Source organism: Crocodylus siamensis, chromosome 1 (genome assembly GCF_052110815.1).
Source record: "Crocodylus siamensis isolate JL-2025a chromosome 1, ASM5211081v1, whole genome shotgun sequence".
NCBI classification, from domain to species: Eukaryota; Metazoa; Chordata; order Crocodylia; family Crocodylidae; genus Crocodylus; species Crocodylus siamensis.
In genome coordinates this window covers 55,691,960-55,709,725 of record NC_143395.1, presented here as the reverse complement: position 1 = coordinate 55,709,725, position 17,766 = coordinate 55,691,960, and the positions used below count along the sequence as shown (strand labels likewise).

The window sequence follows — 17,766 nt, the reverse complement described above, 5'->3', positions numbered from 1 at the left end:
ATCTAGCCAAGTGTCACCTATTTTGTATTTGTATTTTTGACTATCCATCCCAACGTATAGCACCTTGAATATGTTACCTGTCAGCTCCATGTTCTTAGGGAACCCTGACACAGGACACAGACTGTCCGACTCACAAAGAATCGCCGCCGCCGCTGCCGCCCCCTACCTAAACAGAAACTGATTAAGATGCAGTGAGAGACGCACCTAAAACCCTCCAGATAAGGGTGACAAAAGTGAAACAACTGCCCTAGGTCTCATTTGCATCTGAGATGGAATCAGATGACCATTCATTTACATGAGAGATGGAGAACAGAAATCCTGAAGCAGAGACTGCAGTGAATTCTGGGATCAGCAAAGCAGGGGAGCACTGCATGATGGAGAAGCTGTGTTCCAAATGTTAATCAACCCACACACCCAGCTCAGCATTTACCAGACCAGTTCTAATCTGGCTTTACAAAGGACTTTTCCTCGCCCCCCCACACACCTCTAAGCAAGAGTAAGTTTACTAGGCATCTCGGGCCATACATTCCCCAGTCCCACCATGGGAGGCCTATGTAAACTTAATTGGCTAAAACTCGGTTGCCGGGTTAGGGAATGCTGAGGCAACAGACCGAGTCAGAGGGGGTATGGGCAACATTTGAACAATGGTACAGGGTTCATCACAGCGTCCAGCCCATTGGAGCCCTGACCACAAGTGTTGTCATACTTTTCCAGAGATGACTGGTGGAAGTCCTCTCCGCAACAAGTTATGAACACTCCAATAATTGCCTTAAGTCTGTTAAACGACTATAGTAAGATCTGGAAAAGTCATGCTAAGCTGAGGCTTGTTCACAGCAAGTAAAAATCCAAAACCCTGATGCTGCAATCCATTGTTTCTGAAGACACCAGGAGATATCCCATCAAGTATATCTGCTATCCATAAGAATGTCTAGCTGGCTCCCAAGTAGGTGTTTCCTGAGTATCAATCAAGTTCCTGAGATGTTCCAATCAGCTAACCCCTTGTCAATAGAAAAGACAATTTGATTTACACTATTGAGAATGCTTGAAAGAAGCTGAACTGGAGGTATAAAAATCTGTAAAAGGAGCAGCAGTGTGTGCTGACACCACCCGCTTTCTTCTGGAGAGGCTGAAGGAGGCAGATCATCTCCTTTCAAGGACTGTGCTGAGAACTTTGACCTGTCAGCTTTGCAACCTGAGTGCCTTGGACTGGTGAGATCCCAGTTCTCTCTCTGTCTTTTCTCTTCTCTCTCTCTAACTTGAACTGTACTAGTTAAGCTTGAGCTAAGTTTCCCCAAATACTTAGTGAAACCAGGGTATACTGTGACTGTTTGTGTTTGTTTTTCCTTTGCATGTCTATTACTGCTAGTGCCATTATATATTTCATCTACTTAACAATAACTTTTATAGTCAAACTGGTGGTAATTGGGTATATTTTGCCTTCTTTACTTCTTTCTTCACTTGCTCTGCAGCAATGCCCCTTTTACCTAAGCTAAAGATCCCTGTGAAGCCCAGAAATACTGCAGGGTCTGCTCATCAAGAGGCTAAAAGATTGGGACGTGTTGAGTTTGAAACACATAAGGGGATCAGCTTGTACAGGTTGACTGACCCAGTTTGGCTCAGATGTGCCCTAATGAACTGAATGCTGGCCCATGAGGGTGTCATCTGGACACCTAGCCAGATTCAGAGGTATTCTGTTTAACTGTGTGCTTGTGTCTGACTGTAGTTTATTGTTGCTCTGATGAACTGATTCTTGGCATATGAGGGTGTCAGCCTGTCCATGCTGATCAACCTGGCCAGGTCAGGCGTGTCACGTTAATCTGTGTGTTTGTGTGTATGACTGATTTGGGGACTGGAGGAACGCAGCCCCACTGAACTGAGTCCTGCAAGATAGCTCCATTGGGGGTGAGGGCTTGCAGAAGGGAGAGATACAGCTCCGTATAGAAACACAAGTAACACAAGCAGCACATTGATAGAATTACCAAGACCCTAGCCCTAATAAATGAGCACACCTCAAAGTAGCGGGCAAATCTGGTAACAAATATGTCAGCATTTAACTTTACCCTGGTAGCTGCAATCCAGCTTTCCAATCTGTTAAGATCCTTCTGGATTGTGCTCCTGTCCTCCAGCGCATTTGCATTCCTTCCCAGTTTTCATGTCATCTGCAAACTTGCTAAACAGGCTCTCAATTCCAGCATGCAAATCATAACAAATATGTTGAACTGCACTGGACCCAGGACAGACCCCTGTATGACTCTACTCTAAACCTCCTGCTTTTCTGACCTAGATCCATTTATAGTTATCCTTGGCTCATTGCTATCAAGCCAGTTATCTATTCACCTTAAAGCAGTTTTATCCAGCCCACATTTCTCCAACTTGTTTAGGAGAAGGTCATGTGGGACAAAAGCCTTGCTCAAATCCAGATACAATGCATCTCCAACATTCCCTTCATCCACCCAAGTAGTTATTTTGTAAAGAAGGAGATCAACTTTGGAATGATTTATTTTTAGTAAATCCACACTGGATGCTTGGGGATCTGCCTTTTCTTCTCCAAATGCTTGCAAATCGATTTCCTTAGGATATGTTCTAGTAACTTCCTGGGTATGAAGGTAAAGCTAACTGGTCGGTAGTTGCCTGGGTACATCTTCTTGCTTTTTTAAAGAAGATCTTTTCCAGTCCTCTGGGACCTCGTTCATGATTTCATAACTATGTACGATTCATATTGATGCCATAATTTCATAAATATTATAGTCAAGGGCTCTGAGATCACTGATCTCTGGGATCTCAGAAAGGAAACAGACCTGTTCACTCCCAGTGACTCCTGAACTAAATTTGCTCTGTGATTTTTTTTCAAGTAGATTTCACCTATTTATTCCTTCCATCTGTTCAAGAGTCAATAGGTCAGATACTCAGCTGATATAAGCTGTACCTCTACTTGCACAAGCTAAAGATGTAGCCCAAGATGCAGAACTAATCCCCATGTCTAATGTCTAACAACATTGAGTACAAGAGAAGCCAAGAATCTTAAGGAGGACCAATAATATAGTAAATCAACAGGAATTGAGGAGACACAGATAAGACTGTCCAAACAGGAATATAACTCAGACCAATGTTTGTTCTGATAACATGTGATGGTATACTTGTCTAGTTATAAAACTTGTGCCAACTATTGGCAAATCAAGTAATTCAGAGAGATAACTTTAATATTTCTTGACACTTGGAAGTGTAATTTTTTGCTCTCAGAATTATATCTCCTTTTTGCAGAAGCAATGGCTTTTGACATTTGATATATTTTAGGGATGAGCTAATAATCCATTTGGATTAGAAGGATATATGCACTGGGTGCTTAGAATTTGATGAGATACTTTTCAAATCTCTGAATCCAAACTCACCCTGTCTGAAATCAGCATGTGATCAACATGGAACTTCCTCCCAGCCAAAACAATTACAAGGCTACTTCACCATTTCTAGTTTTGGTAGCCTTACAAAAGATTGTAGCAGCCTAGTAAACTATCTCCATGTCCCTTTACTGAGCGTCTTTGAGTTGGTTAGCACATCTCCAGTTTAATTTTTGGGGTAAACATCAGAGAAGGCTTCAGGGGCAATAAGCTACTTGCAGGCTAGCATGCCCCATTCTCCTGCAGCAACATAGGAACAAATCAAGCTACCATAAACTTTGCCACCATGGGCCCTAGTACACATAACAAAGGGCCCCCCCCACCCCGCAGCTCAGGGGCTGCATGACCTGATGGCAGCTCATCTGGGTAGGCTCTGCTGAGGAAAAAAAAAGTGTCAAGGAACCTGCTTCTTTTTTTTTTCCAGCAGAGCCTGCCCACACCTCCTGCAATGAGAGTGCGAGCTGCCAGTGGGCTGAGTGGCCCCTGAGCTGCAGGGGGCTCTGTTGCTTCCCTCTGTGGTGGCAGTGGCCCCCCAGGCAGCACCCATGCAGATAGCACCCCACCTGGACAGTTCTGGGGGCCACAATACTGTGGAGGAAAGCACCAGGGTCCCCTGCAGCTCAGAGGCCACTTGGCCCACTGGCAGCTCACTCCCTGGATACAGGGGACATGGACAGACTCCAGGAATAAAAAAAAAAAAAGAAAGATCAGACCTCTTGCAGTTTTTTTCTCTTTTTTTCCCTCAATGGAACTGAGTCCTGAACACCATTAAAACCCAGTGCTGTCTGTGCCTAGTCACGTTTCATGGGGTACTCGTACATGTGCCGGGGGTTTAGTTCTCCCTAAACTGAAACAGTGGGTCTTTAATTGGTGGGTTTTTAATTGTGTTGATTAAAAACTCACTGTTTCAATTTAGGGATTTCTATCACTATAATGGAACAGTGAGGGCCCTGTCAGCTCATGTCCCCCACCACGGCGCTGCAGGCAGACTGATAACAAAAAAGTGAGGGGCCTGATACTTATTTTTTTCCTGGAACTTGCCAGCCTCTCCTGAGGCCGGGGGAGAAGGGGGTGGGGTGAGCTGCTGGCAGGCCCTGAGCTGCAGGGGGGCCTAGTGCTTCCGTCTGTGGTGGTGGTGCCCCCTGGAATTACCTGCATGGGCTGCGAGTGGCTGCTGCCTGGGGGGTGCCGCCACCACAGAGGGAAGGATCGGGGTCCCCCATAGTTCAGGGCTCACTGGCAGCTCCCCCACTGCCCCTGGCTGCAGGAGAGGCAGGCAGGCTCCAGGGGAAAAAAATAGGATTGGACCCCTCACCGCTTTTTTTGCAGAGACTGCCTGCAGCACAGGGGTGGGGGCATGAGCTGACAGAGCCATCACTGTTCTGTCACAGTGATGGAAGGCCCTAAATTGAAACAGTGAGTTTTTAACCGACACAATTAAAATCCCACCAATTAAAGACCCACCCTTTCAATTTAGGGAGAACTAAACCCCCGGCATGTGTATAAGCACCCCATGAAGCTGAAACCTGACTTGCCACAAACAGCATTGAGTTTTAATGGTGTTCGAGATTCAGTGACAACTAGTTGGGGGATGAGCTCTTTTCAGCTCAAATGCTGGTCCATAGTAACTAGGGAAAATACACCATCCAGTGTCCTTTAAGGTAAGTAAATTATCTTAATTACAACCTTTTCGGCACCTCTAAGAAGCAGCTGAGATTAGCAAACTGATCCCTGAAACTAGGTCTGCCACTGCACAACGCTGAAAATTACCACAAAACACTGGGGGGGAGGGATGGCGCATGGCGGGTGTGGGTGTTGGCAGAGTGAGGGGTGGTTTTTAATCATTGTTTTTGGTTTGGGTTTTTTAAAAAGCGGAGATTATTTGGGAAAGTACATACAGGAAACAAGCACAACATTCCATTTCCACAGGTCTTGGCTTCTTTCTTTCCTGCGGGGTTCAGCAAAATGCCACTAGCAAACATCTTAGCAGAATTTGTACCATCTGGTTAGGAATCCCCCCTGACCATCTTGCAGCAGTGACTACAAAACTCTATCACTGCAATTAGCTACACATTTTTCTTAAAGTTCTTGTGGTATCATCTTTTTCCAGATCTCTGGCTTTCATTACTAGACTGGAAAAATGTCCAATCTAAATGAAATGAAAAATGGAAAAATCACAAAAGGAAAAAATTGACTGAAGCCAGTATTATGCTACATGTCCTACTGCCTACGGCTGCATTGGGTTCACATTAATCAAAAGTGAGTTATAGGGCTGTACTCCTACAACTGCTGGTTCTGTTTTGTCATAGTTGTGTCCCCCAAAGCAAATACTAATGAACACCCCAAAAGAGCCACATTTCTTTCACTAATCATTATTAAAAGGCCAACTCCCAATGTAGGCAGGGTAATTTAAATAATTTCCTATAAAGACATTCAGAAATCCTCTTTTTAAAAAAAGTAATATGGAACACTCTTTGGGAACTCACAATAAAACTAAGAAGGAGTTGAACTTGAAAAAGATCTTTGCTAGTGTGTCAATTAACTTTCCACCTCTACTTTTCTTTCAGGAGTGTCTGTTCACTGTATAGACAGACATTAATAATAGCTCTTAGGAGCAGCTATTTTCTTTTCTTCCTTACTTATGCAGGACCCAGCAGAATGGAACATTATGACTTCTCTGTGTTAGCATAATGCAAATACAGAAATAACAGGTGTGTGTCACTATGAGTTTTGATTTCTCTTTTATACATGCTTACTTCTCCATGACTCTTGGAGGAAGCTTTCAAGGACATAGACAGCTACATGCCCATGTCTGAATCACTTGAGACTGCAGATAATAAGAGCACTTAAACAATTACAGCATTTTCAAAACCTGCAAGAAGGCAGTAAGAAAATATTATCTTACATATATAGAAGCAATGGATAAAATTGATCCTGCCCTATATAGTAAACTTACAACATGAATGTTTATCCCATGCAGTATACCCTTCGGCATCAAATTAAAACAATCTAGCCCATGTTTGTGGAGAGGGAAATAACAAAAACAAAACAAAAAAAAGAAGTCACGGTATTAAGGCATAAAAAGCGATATCAGTGCTAAGTCTGTGACAGAAAATAAATCAGCTAACTAGGCTCTCTACAGCAAATGTAAAAATTCGCTTCTGTAAGCTACTTGATAAATACAAGTCAAACACCTGTGTACCAGCTGGACTGCATGTGTGTCACTGCTGAACCATCTGCAGAACACACCCTGTGCCAACTGCTTCACTTAATGTAGTTTGGAAATGGGAGTGCATTAGACAGAAAGTGTCAACAGTGGAATTAGCAGCACTTCTAACTTGTTGCCCTCTTGTATTTCTATTTTTGGAAGCCTTATGCCAGTGCAGCGGTACTGACTGCTGATGAAGCAAGACCTAGCCTAGCCTCAGCCAGTCTCATTCAACTAATCAACTGAAGTTTCAAACATGCAACCTGAATTGCACATGTTCATGAGTATGAATTCTCAATGAAAATTTCAATTTGGTCCCCTCTTGAAAATAAATCACAGTTTTGCAACTGTTACTGATTTTCTCATATAAAGTACATAAACATATACTGTTTTTATGCCTTAAATATTAACATAGGTGGCACAACAGAAGAAAATTCATATTTGAGAGGGACACCCTTATAGCAAATAAATTATAATTTTTTTACCCCCCAAAAATTACTGTGGAAAATAGAGCACAAAGGCTCTTAGCCCAGGCACTAAAGGCTATTTTAAAAATCTTTCCCTGTGTTCTGCCTTGAGAATTTGGAGACCCAACAAAAGTCATTACAATTCAGAGTAACCAGCAGTATCCCTTGTAGCATCAGTAAAATTCATATTCCATATAATTTGATTAGGCTGAGAGAAAGCTTTTAAATTTTCATTAGAGGCAAAAACTTAGAATAGAGGGCGTTAGCTAGAGGGAAAATGTTGTTACATGTAAGAAGAAATACTAAAATTAAAATAAATTGATTATTTTTAAGTCATTTTTAAGAATCAGTTAATTATTCGTAAAACACAAGATCCTGCCTTTGACAAAGTTCAATTGCTAACTGCTAACAATACTCAAAAGGAAATGAAAGAACAAAACAGAACATGCCTGACAAGTCGTACAATACCAGGATGGTGGAAAAAACTTTTTTTTTTTTAGCAACTTGTTTACTTTCTGGAAGAGAAAATTGATAATCTATATGATTTTATTATAAACCATTCAATGGGTTCTTCTTAAAGTCCTAGCTTCTGCAGTCATGTGATTTGAGAGGATCAGCTTTGAACTTTCCAGCCCTCATGACTGGAGATAAAAATCATAAAAATGTGACACAGTGTACCCTAAAGGCACATAAAAATAAGCCAGTGTGTTTAACATTTCAGAAAAGTCTCCAATTTTTAAGTCTGTCTCTTAGTTTTCAGGGCCCTGACTCATGCTTTTTGAATACTTAGGTTTATCAACACTGAAAGCATGCAGAGACTGCTCGCATTTAATCCAGGATTCATACTGTAGCAGACATATGTCTTTTATCACAGTACAAAGGGGCTTGTATTTAACAACTAAATAATTTTTATGTAAATGTTATGCAATGCAGCAACTATAGCCTGCTGCAAGCTGCAGCCTACCAATCTATTCTCTTTTCAGAAGCTCATAACCCTCACACATTTTTGAGTCATGTATACCTTTTTTAATTTGTTATAAAGCTGTGTACAGCCAGTCCTCGACTTACAATGTTTTGAGTTGCAACGTTTCACACACAAACATTCATAAATTGACACCCTGTTTCAACTTTATGACATCAGTTTCAACTTTAGAACGCTTGATCCAATGCAATGCCACACCAGCGAACAAGTTCACTGTGTCATTCATCTCCCCTGAGAACATCTGTCCAAACTTCCTTGGACATTTTCTTTAAAAAGGAGACAAAACTCCAGAAAAACCTAGACTCCTGAGAAGACTCCAGCCAAGAACCCTTCCAAAAGTCCAACCAAGAGCCTTTAAAAAAGTCCAGCAAAGTCACCTCAAATAAGTCCTTGCAAATCAATATGATTGCTATTTACAATACAAATACATTAATATAGCTATATTATTCATCTATAATTGATCAAGTACAAAATTCTGGGGTACGGTTGGTGGGAAAAAAGGTATCGGGCCTTGGTTCAGGAACTAATCCCCCATTTATAACATTGTTCCATATGAGTAAATTGGCTTCGAGTTACAACATTTCGACTTAAGACACAGTTTTCAGGAACCTATTGTGTTGTAAGTCCAAGGATTGCCTGTACTCCTATGATTTTGTAATGGCTAATAAAAAAGGAACACTTATGTTAGCTACAACCAAACTGTAACCTCCCTGACAACCTAAAAGATATTGTAGAGTTGTTTTTCCTTTTTTATTGTGCCTTTTTCTCAATTTACATTCCCTCTTTCCTTTTTTCTACTTTTTTCATTTCTTCCTCTCACATACCATCATGTCCCCATAGATATGCATACTCCAGTTTGAGTACTGCCCTAAAATGGGAGGATGACCTTGCTTTTGCAATACACCACACATCCTTACATAAGAACAGTCATTGCACATAGTGGTCATGTACCATTACCTACATTTTTTCTAGTAACTAATACCTTGTTTTAACTCCCAGAAGTCCTCCCACTGCATCTCTATAGCATCAATGCTAGGGGAGCCAATGGTGCCAAATTCAAGTTGTGGCTGAAACTTTAGAAACCCTAATAAAGGAACAGGTAGTTCTTAATTTAGAGAGATGCAAGGACAAGGAGCAGATGTAGCAGTCCCTTCTACCCAAGGAAGTCAAAGGAGAAAAGTACTGATGCTGCATGAGTAACGTGGGGATGAACCTCTCCTGTTGGACTGCCTTGACCAGGGGTGCTCAAACTCTGGCTCCCATGGAATACAGCTGACAGGGTTCCCCATGGGTCTGGAAATTTGGCAGCAGGGGAGCAGTGTCAATACTGTCACCCCTCTCTGCTGCCAAAATCTTAAGTCCCCTGGGACAGGTCTGAGCTGGGCCATAGCCCCCGTCCAACTGCCAGATTGGAGCTGGGCCATGTCCCCTTCCCTTCAGGCTGCCAGACTGGGGCTGGTCCATACCCCCTTCCTCCCATTGGGCCAGGCCATGCCCCCCTTTCCTCCCCATCCCTGTTCATGGGGTGAAGCCATGCCCCCTTCCTTTCACCAGGCCAGGTTGGGTCAAGGTCAGACCCCCTTCCTCCTACAGAGCTGGGCCATGCCCCTTTCTACCCAGAGGGCTGGACTGGGGCTAGACCATGCCCCCAGCAGGGCTGGATCAGAGTCATATCACTGTCTCTCCCCTCCATGGAGGTAGGTTGGGGCCAGCCCAACCCCCCTTCCACCATGTGCCTGGACTGGAGCCAGGCTGCCCACCAGATGGACTCTGCTGGATACAGCCCTCAGAAGTACTGAGGACTGCACATCTGGCCTGCCAGCCAAAAAGACTGAACACCACTGGCTTGGACCATTGCCCTAGAGAAGACCTTAGGCAAAAGGCCAGCTCGCCCGTCCAAGCTTGTCCTGGATAATACTTCCAACCAATGAGTATATGATTTTTTTTTAGTTTGCTCATCCTTACAGCGGGTAAATCATCACTGTCTAGAAAGGATTCTGTTATGAAGGAGCCTGTCACAGAGACACTGAGCAGTACCAATAAGTATCAGTATTTAACTCAACTGCAAATTTGCTGCAGCTTTGATTTTAAGCAGACCATAGGAGCCAAAGCTTCTCTAGTCTATAGCCTATAGAAGCCAAAGCCATGAGGTTTGTCAAGCAAGTGAATCATTTCATATATGCTGGATAAGTCAGACAGTTTAAAAGATAAAGATAAAAGGGAAAGGAGATTTTGCATCAATATTAGACAACAGAGAAGCCATCAGCAATACCATTCTTTTCAGTGACACCCAAGGCTGCCTGTGGAAGTAATTTGATTCCATACGATTCCTTCTGAAGAAGAAAAATGCACTGTTGTGGGTGTGTGAGGTTTAAGAATTTGGGAACCAAAAATAATGGAAAACTTGGTTGTACATAGAGCTTGTGAACTGAAAAATTACCTAATATGGCAAAGTCAGTCAGCACAGCTCTATGAAAGCAAACGTGTGATCAAAGGCTATTCAAACTACAGCTTGCAAATTAAAAAAAATAAAAAGAGATAATGCTTGCTGAAGCAGTATAATACATCTTTGAAAATGCAGTGGTCAAATGTGTGCCTGTCCAACAAGATTTTTCACACAACTCATTGAAGTATCTAAGCATACACATTTGTGTCTTGAATGGATTCAATATGAGATAAACTCTTTAGTAAAAGTATGTGCTGGCATCACTAAAAACAAGTTAATAAAAAATAGAGAGGTCTTAGATACACAGGCAAGTCAGACCAATTTTGCTTAATAGTAGACAAGTGCCTGACCACAAGGGGCCTAGTTTTCCATTCACCACAGAAAACTGCAGAGAAACACAAAATCTGCATTTTTCCACAACCTACCAAAAGCACAGCAGCATCCTGTGGTGAGTAGCACAATTTCTGCTCTATTTTATTTTTGTTGCTGTTTTTGCCCCTCAGCCAATCAGCAGAGAATGTTGAACACTTTGCATGCCTTGGCAGCCATCTCTCCAAAAAGGCCAACGTAGATGAGGAGCTCCAGCATAGGATCCAACATGCCAGCTCTGCCTTCAGAAGACTGAATCACCCATATCACACTTACAGTCTCGGCAATGCTACGCTTGCTAGCACTATGACCGAAAGAGACTTGGGGGTCATGATTGACCACAAGACGAATATAAGCCACCAATGCGATACCGCAGCCGGCAAAGCGAACAAAACTCTGGCTTGCATCTACCGATGCATCTCAAGCAAGACCCAGGATGTCATCCTCCCACTGTACTCGGCCTTGGTGAGGCAGTAGCTGGAGTACTGCAACCAATTCTGGGCTCCACAATTTAGGAAGGATGTGAAGAAGCTTGAAAGAGTCCAGAGGAGAGCCATGCACATGATCAGAGGGCATGAGAACAGGCCTTATGAAGAGAGACTGCGAGCTATAGGACTCTTCAGCCTGGAGAAGTGCAGGCTCAGTGGTGACTTGGTGGCAACCTATAAGTCATAAGGGGTGTACATCAGGATCTGGGAGAACACCTGGTCACCAGAGCACCCCAGGAGATGACAAGGTCCAATGGTCACATACTCTTGCAAGACCGTTTTAGGCTGGACATAAAGAAAAACTTCTTAACTGTCTGAGCCCCCAAGGCGTGGAACAAACTCCCCCCAGAGGTGGTGTTAGCACCTACTCTGGACACTTTCAAGAAACATTTGGATGTTTATCTTGCTGGTATCCTTTGACCCTTGCTGATGTCCTGCCCCTTGGGCAGGGAGCTGGACCCAACGATCTTACAAGATCCCTTCCAGCCCCAATGTCTATGACATCTGTGAAATATTATGTAAATATACTTTTAGCATTTTAAAAGTAAATTGTAAATTTAAAAGTAAATTGTATGCAAGGAAATCTAAAATGGCACTGAAACTGAGTTTTCAGAGTTGCATTCAAGTTACTCACTGGTCTCTGTCTTACATTAGAATAAAATGTATACTCTACTTCAAAATCACTTTACTATAGATAAAATTAATTTTTTTATCTGTGTTGTTGAACTGTATATGCACGTTCTTAATTCCACCATCCTATTCAAAATTAATAGATACTATCTCCAATTTGTAAAACTCATTATACCATCTAAACCAGAATCATTCATATTCTATATCATTTCAGAACTAAAGTAGACCAATTTATTCAACTATTTTAAATAAGCATACAATATATTAAAAAGAATAGCCTTACTCTGAAGCACAACTGGATTTAAAATATAATATATTCATTGTTTAATCATTTTAAAGATGAAGAATAAAAGCTTAACAATGGTTTGATGGGACAATACCTTTCTTTCACCAAATTTCTGTTGATATTAACTATTTAAGCATAAACAGTAAAGTATTGTAAGAATTTTATAGGTATATTGTGCAAATCATGTGAACAAACATACCTTTTCCCCAGGAGGTCCAGAAGCTCCATTTTCTCCTCTGACACCCAAGTCACCCTGCAAGGTAAATTTGCAAGCTTAGAGGTTTCAAAGAATTTGGAGTTTGCCTAGCTGCCTATCAAAGGAATTTGTTATTTGAACAAACAGTTTATTTTTCATGTATATAATTTTGCTTTTAGTAGCTTTAATAATACTGCAGGCAGATGTTAAGCCAGGGGTGTGACTGAAGTCTGAGGAATTTTATGTCCCATTATTGGAACTGCACAACCTACCATGCCAGATTTACAAGGCAGGCTGTACAATTCCAGAAATGGGGCATAAAATTCCTCAGACCTCAGTTGTGTAACTGCCAGCTACCAGCATGGGGGAGCACCTGCAGCTGAGGAAAAGGAAGATTCCTGCTCCTCAGTAGGGCTGTGTGAAACGCCTGTGTTTCATTTCTGTTTTGGATTTGGCATTTCAATGGGACAGATATTCCTTTCAGCATTTTGAATCGCTGTTGTTTCATGTCAGCCAAAACTGTTTCAAGTTTCAACGCTGTTTCGACACTGTTTCAACCATAGGTTATAATGGGGAATGACTTAAATGCCTATACCTTTGTCATTTCTTGCCTGATTCTGATGAAAATTGCAGGAATGGTAACCCCTGCTGGTGCCATGAAGCCTGCCATGTTTCAAGGAGATAGGTGCAGGGTTTTATGGGAAACTGCACCTCAAGTTGCTAAGAGCAAAACTCGTGTCACGGGTACATGTTAAGGCAGAGTGGGGTGAAAACAGCAGGCGTGGTAGCCCCTGTTGGTACTGTAAAACCTGCCAAGTTTCAAGGAGATAGGTGCAGGGCTTTCTGGGAAAATGCACTTTGTCATGGAGTAGGGCCCCTAGAAATGGCCTTAGGGCCCTGTGACCATATTGCATGGCAGCCTTTGGCTTCTTTACTATTCCTTCCATCCAGGAAGAGTGCACACACCAACTGCATATGCTTCCTCATCCTGATGAAGGGTTTTTCAACCCAAAAGCTTGCTACATTCCTCCAACTATTCAGTTGGTCTACTAAAAGATACTGGATTGACCCAAAGAACCTTGTCTGCCTGGTATACAATTCAGCAGCTCTGTACCTTCCCTACACCACAGCCCATGCCTCACAGATGGCACCCCAGGCAGCTAAGCTGAACTCACCTGGAGCCTCACATCTCCACTGCAACCAGCAAGCCTCAGACCTCTCAAAGATGTTAGAAGTCTGGGATTCCCCAGCCAGGACTGTGTGTGCATGTGGTGGCTGGAGGTTATAAGGCACCTCCTACCCGCCTTTCACCTGGGAGGTCCTAGGCCCTGTTATTTTCTGGGAGCTGCTGTGCTGCCGGCAGTCCCACCAAGCCTCCCAACCCTAGCAGGGTGCAGTTTTAGGTCATCCCCAGGACCCGAGGCCTCCTCCTTCCCTGTAGCCCCATTCCATACCTCCAAGTTTGTCCTGGCATGGGAGTTCAGCGGGGATATGTTCTTCCCCTGCTTGGTAGTGATGCAGTGAGAGCTGCCTCCAGCTCTGAGAGTGGGACGTTAAGAGTTTTCGAAACCAGAAGGAAATAGGTGCAGATGGAGTGAGGAGGGTGGCACTCTTTCTCTCTACACCTGGAGCTTGGGGAACCCCAGCAGTGGGAGGTTCACCTTGAGGGACACCAGCTGCTCCACCAAACCAGGATGCAAGGAGGTGTGGTGGGGTGTCACAACACCCACAGCAATGCTTAACACCCCCTCACTTGGAACACTCATCGGAGGACAGGACAGGTGTTCCCAGGCAACCGTGGCCAGATCCTGCCACACCTGGCTGTGGCTTACCCAGTAGGCCAAGGGGGGTTGCACAGCAGCAGCTCCACATCCTCAGCAAGATAGGCAGCCACCAAGGCCTGAGCGCTACCTGCCTGATGGGGGGGGTCTGGTGCCTCTGGACCCCACCATGGAAGTCATGCCCTTGGTCAACGGTGGCAACACCTGTAGTGGAAGAGGAGACTCCCTGGTGGATGGTGTGCTGGCACTGGACAGTGGATCCCCCTTTTCCACATTCCCCTGCCTCTGCCCTTCTGTCTCCCTGACTTTCTTCACCAGCACCTCTGTCCACTGATCCAGGGTTTTGCTGCCGTATACACTTCCCTTCACCCTTGGGTTACACATGGCAGCCAGAACATAGACCGTACTGGATGACAAGGGATCAAGCAGTTTCCTGATGCCATCCTTCAGCCACCTCACCAGTGCCTGCACATCTGGTGACAGCAGCTTGCCCCACCCAGGAACATTGATCCCCTGGAAGTTCTCCATTTGGTTCTGAAGTTCCCTCACTACATGGATCACCTGGCTAAGGAGGGCATCAACAGCACTGAGAGTCTCCATGGCCTCAAGGAAAGACTTGAGGACCACCAAGATGTAGGAGATGGTATCCCACTAAGCTCTGTTAAGGGGGCTGCTGATCCCAATCTCAGGGATGGCCTTCTGTTGTTCCACCAGCCTCTCAAGCATCAGTTATGTGGAGCTTCACCGAGTCTCCACATCCTTCATGATTTTATGCTGCCGGATGTTCAGTTCTGCCTGTTTCTCCCTCAGCATCTTGCCCCCTTGGAAGTAGTCTGCCACCTTCCAGCATTTGGAAATGAGCTTGCTGGTGGTGCTGACACTGTCACTGGCAGCCCTGTCCCCCTCCAAGGCATCCCTGAGAATAAGGTGGAACTTATCTGCTGTGTGGCACTTGCCAACAAAGTTGGCATCACAGACTGCCTTGACCATATTGGCCCCATTGTCGGTGACCATTAACCCATGGGTGAGTTCACCCTGCCCAATGAGCCACTCCTGCACCTAGCGATTTATGGCCCCCACAATCTTGGCTGCTTTGTAAGACTCATTGATCGCCTTGGCTTGAAGCAGAGACCATCGACAGCTTGACTGGTTGCACCAGTGCTCTGTGAAGGAGAGGTAGGCACAATCTCCACCCTGTCTGCTCCAGATGTCCAACGTGAAGTGTAAGGCCACCTACGGACCTGCCTTGCACAGCTTCTTCTTCAAGTAGTCCCTATATACCTCATACAGGGAGGGCACCACCGTCCTGCTGAAGGTCGTGCATGCGGGCACTTTGTACAATGGGGCCATGAGTGTCATGAGCTGCCTGAACCCTGGCCGCTCAACAAAGGAGAAGAGCTGCCCATCCACAGAAAGCATCTCCCCAATGCTCTGGGTGACCTCGCTTGCCTTGGGAAAGTACCCCCCTGTGTGCCCACCTTTCCCCACACTGTTCCAGGGTGACCTGCCTCCGCTTCAGGGAGATGGGGGCTTTTGAGCAAGAGGGGTACTTTTTGGGTACACTCCCACTGGTGCCACGCTGAGAAGGAGCAAAAGCAAGGGTGTGGTGCCTGCGCAGATGCATCAGCACCCCCGTGGTGCTCAGGCATTTCACTCCTCTGCCCCAGCTGGTTTTGGCTCAGCAGTGAAGGCAGGTAGCATATGTGGGATCATCTGCCACCTCAGAATGATGCCAGACCACACTACCCCCTTGCTTCTGGGGTGCAAGTGAGGTGCCTGCCTTATCCCCCTCCTCAGCAAGCAGAGGCACAACAACAGGAGCTGAGCCAGCTGCCCCCACAGCTTCCTCCACAGTCCCTTTCAGGGAAGGGGACCTGACTCAAGGGGAACTTTGAGGAGTGTTGAGCACAGACTCTGCTTCCCCCTCCTACCCTAAAATTTCTTGTGCTATCAAGCTGAAGTCCCCTACTTCAAGACTGAGCTCCTCTTATGACTAGGAGTGGGAGGCTCATGCTGGGACCTGCAATTCAAGTGGAGGAGACTGTGCTGCTGGTGCTGCTTGTCATCATGCTGGTGGTGCTGGAATTTATTATTACAGCTGATGTCAGAGGAGGTGCAGCTGGAGGCACTGCTGTGACCTCCTTGCTCTCAGTACCAGCAGAAGTGGTACCATGGCTGGCTGAAAAGAGGCTGCATCTCAGCTTAGGCAGCGGGTTAACTGACACCTCTCCCTCTACCCCCCTCACTCCCCTTTCAGACTTGGCAGCACCAGCCTTTCCAGTATGTTTCATGTTTTCCTGTGCTGCAAAAGGTGTCTGGCTGTGTGCAGTGTGTGTATATATATATATATATATATATGTAGGTGTCTGTGATTGCAATCTATCTAATCTATGCTGTAATTTCCTGAACAGTGCCCAGCGATCACACTATCAGGCAAAACACAGATTTCTTTTTCTTAAGGTAAAAAAAAAAAGAATAATTTCAAAGGAATGGATGTAGGGAAAAAAAGAAATGATATAGGAATAACAATACTAGTATTGGAGTTAGGCTAGTATAGCTAAACTGTCAGTGTAAGCTGTATGCTATCCAATCCTTTGCAAGTAGAAGGAACATTCCCTAGCTAGACAGTAACAGCTAGAAAGCAGTCAGAGTCAGTGCCTTTCAGATGCTGCTTTCTGGTGAGAAAGAGGCTGACAAAGGCTGACAGCTTAGGCACTCACAGGCTTATATGCTGTTTTAAAACTTTTTTGGTCCCTCCCCCAGAGTACTGGGATTGAAAGGGATCTCAGGGACAGCTGGGAGACACTGGCCAGCTACAGATGACAGCCTGTTCCCTGCTCTTCCCCCTCCTGCCCCTTATTTTATCTTTCCCTGAAAGCTCAGCTTTGAAACACCTTCAAAACGCTGAAACATCTTCGAAATGTTTGAACTTGTTTCATTTCTTTTCAAACTTTTTAATATGTCTCCCGTTTTGTTTCAGATTCGGAGTTTTGAGCATCAAAATGCTCAAAACACTGCTGAAATGAAACAGCAGTTGAAATTTTGCATAGCCCTACTCCTCAGCTACATTCCTAATGCACTTGGAAACAGCAGCAACTTCTACAGGCACCCAGGAAAGCAAAAAAAGCAGGCATGTCACTGAGGCTCCCAATTGCATACTTACTTTTTAAAGGTTTGGGGCACCACAACCCCAGCATCGGCAAGCCTTTCCCTGATGTCAGGATCCCAGTGCCTTGTATCTATAAGAGGGCGGTACATGCAGTTGGGAGCCTCACTTTTTTGAGCTCCCTGGGCACTATAACCCCAACGCTGGGAAGAGGCTCCCTCATGGCAGGCACACAATGCCCACCATGCTGCAGCTGGGGATGGGGAGCTTCCTTAAATGAATAAGTGTGGCTGTGCCTTTAAAAAGGGAATTGGCATAGGCAGCGAAAAATTAGGGAGTTTTCCCATTGCCCCCTGCTCATACCTGGTGCTTCTTTAAACTGGTGCACATAGCTGGGGATCAGGGAAGTTCC

General features: G+C 44.6%; 1 protein-coding gene across 2 annotated transcripts in view; it reads right to left on the bottom strand.

The window, feature by feature from the left end:
• Positions 1–17,766, bottom strand: part of COL19A1 (collagen type XIX alpha 1 chain) — a 424,680-nt gene that overhangs the window by 341,775 nt on the left and 65,139 nt on the right. For both annotated transcript variants that reach the window (XM_090034633.1, XM_090034628.1), the window contains exon 10: positions 12,471–12,524. In XM_090034633.1, coding sequence (XP_089890759.1) covers positions 12,471–12,524 — 54 coding nt within the window. The remainder of the gene's footprint in view (positions 1–12,470; positions 12,525–17,766) is intronic.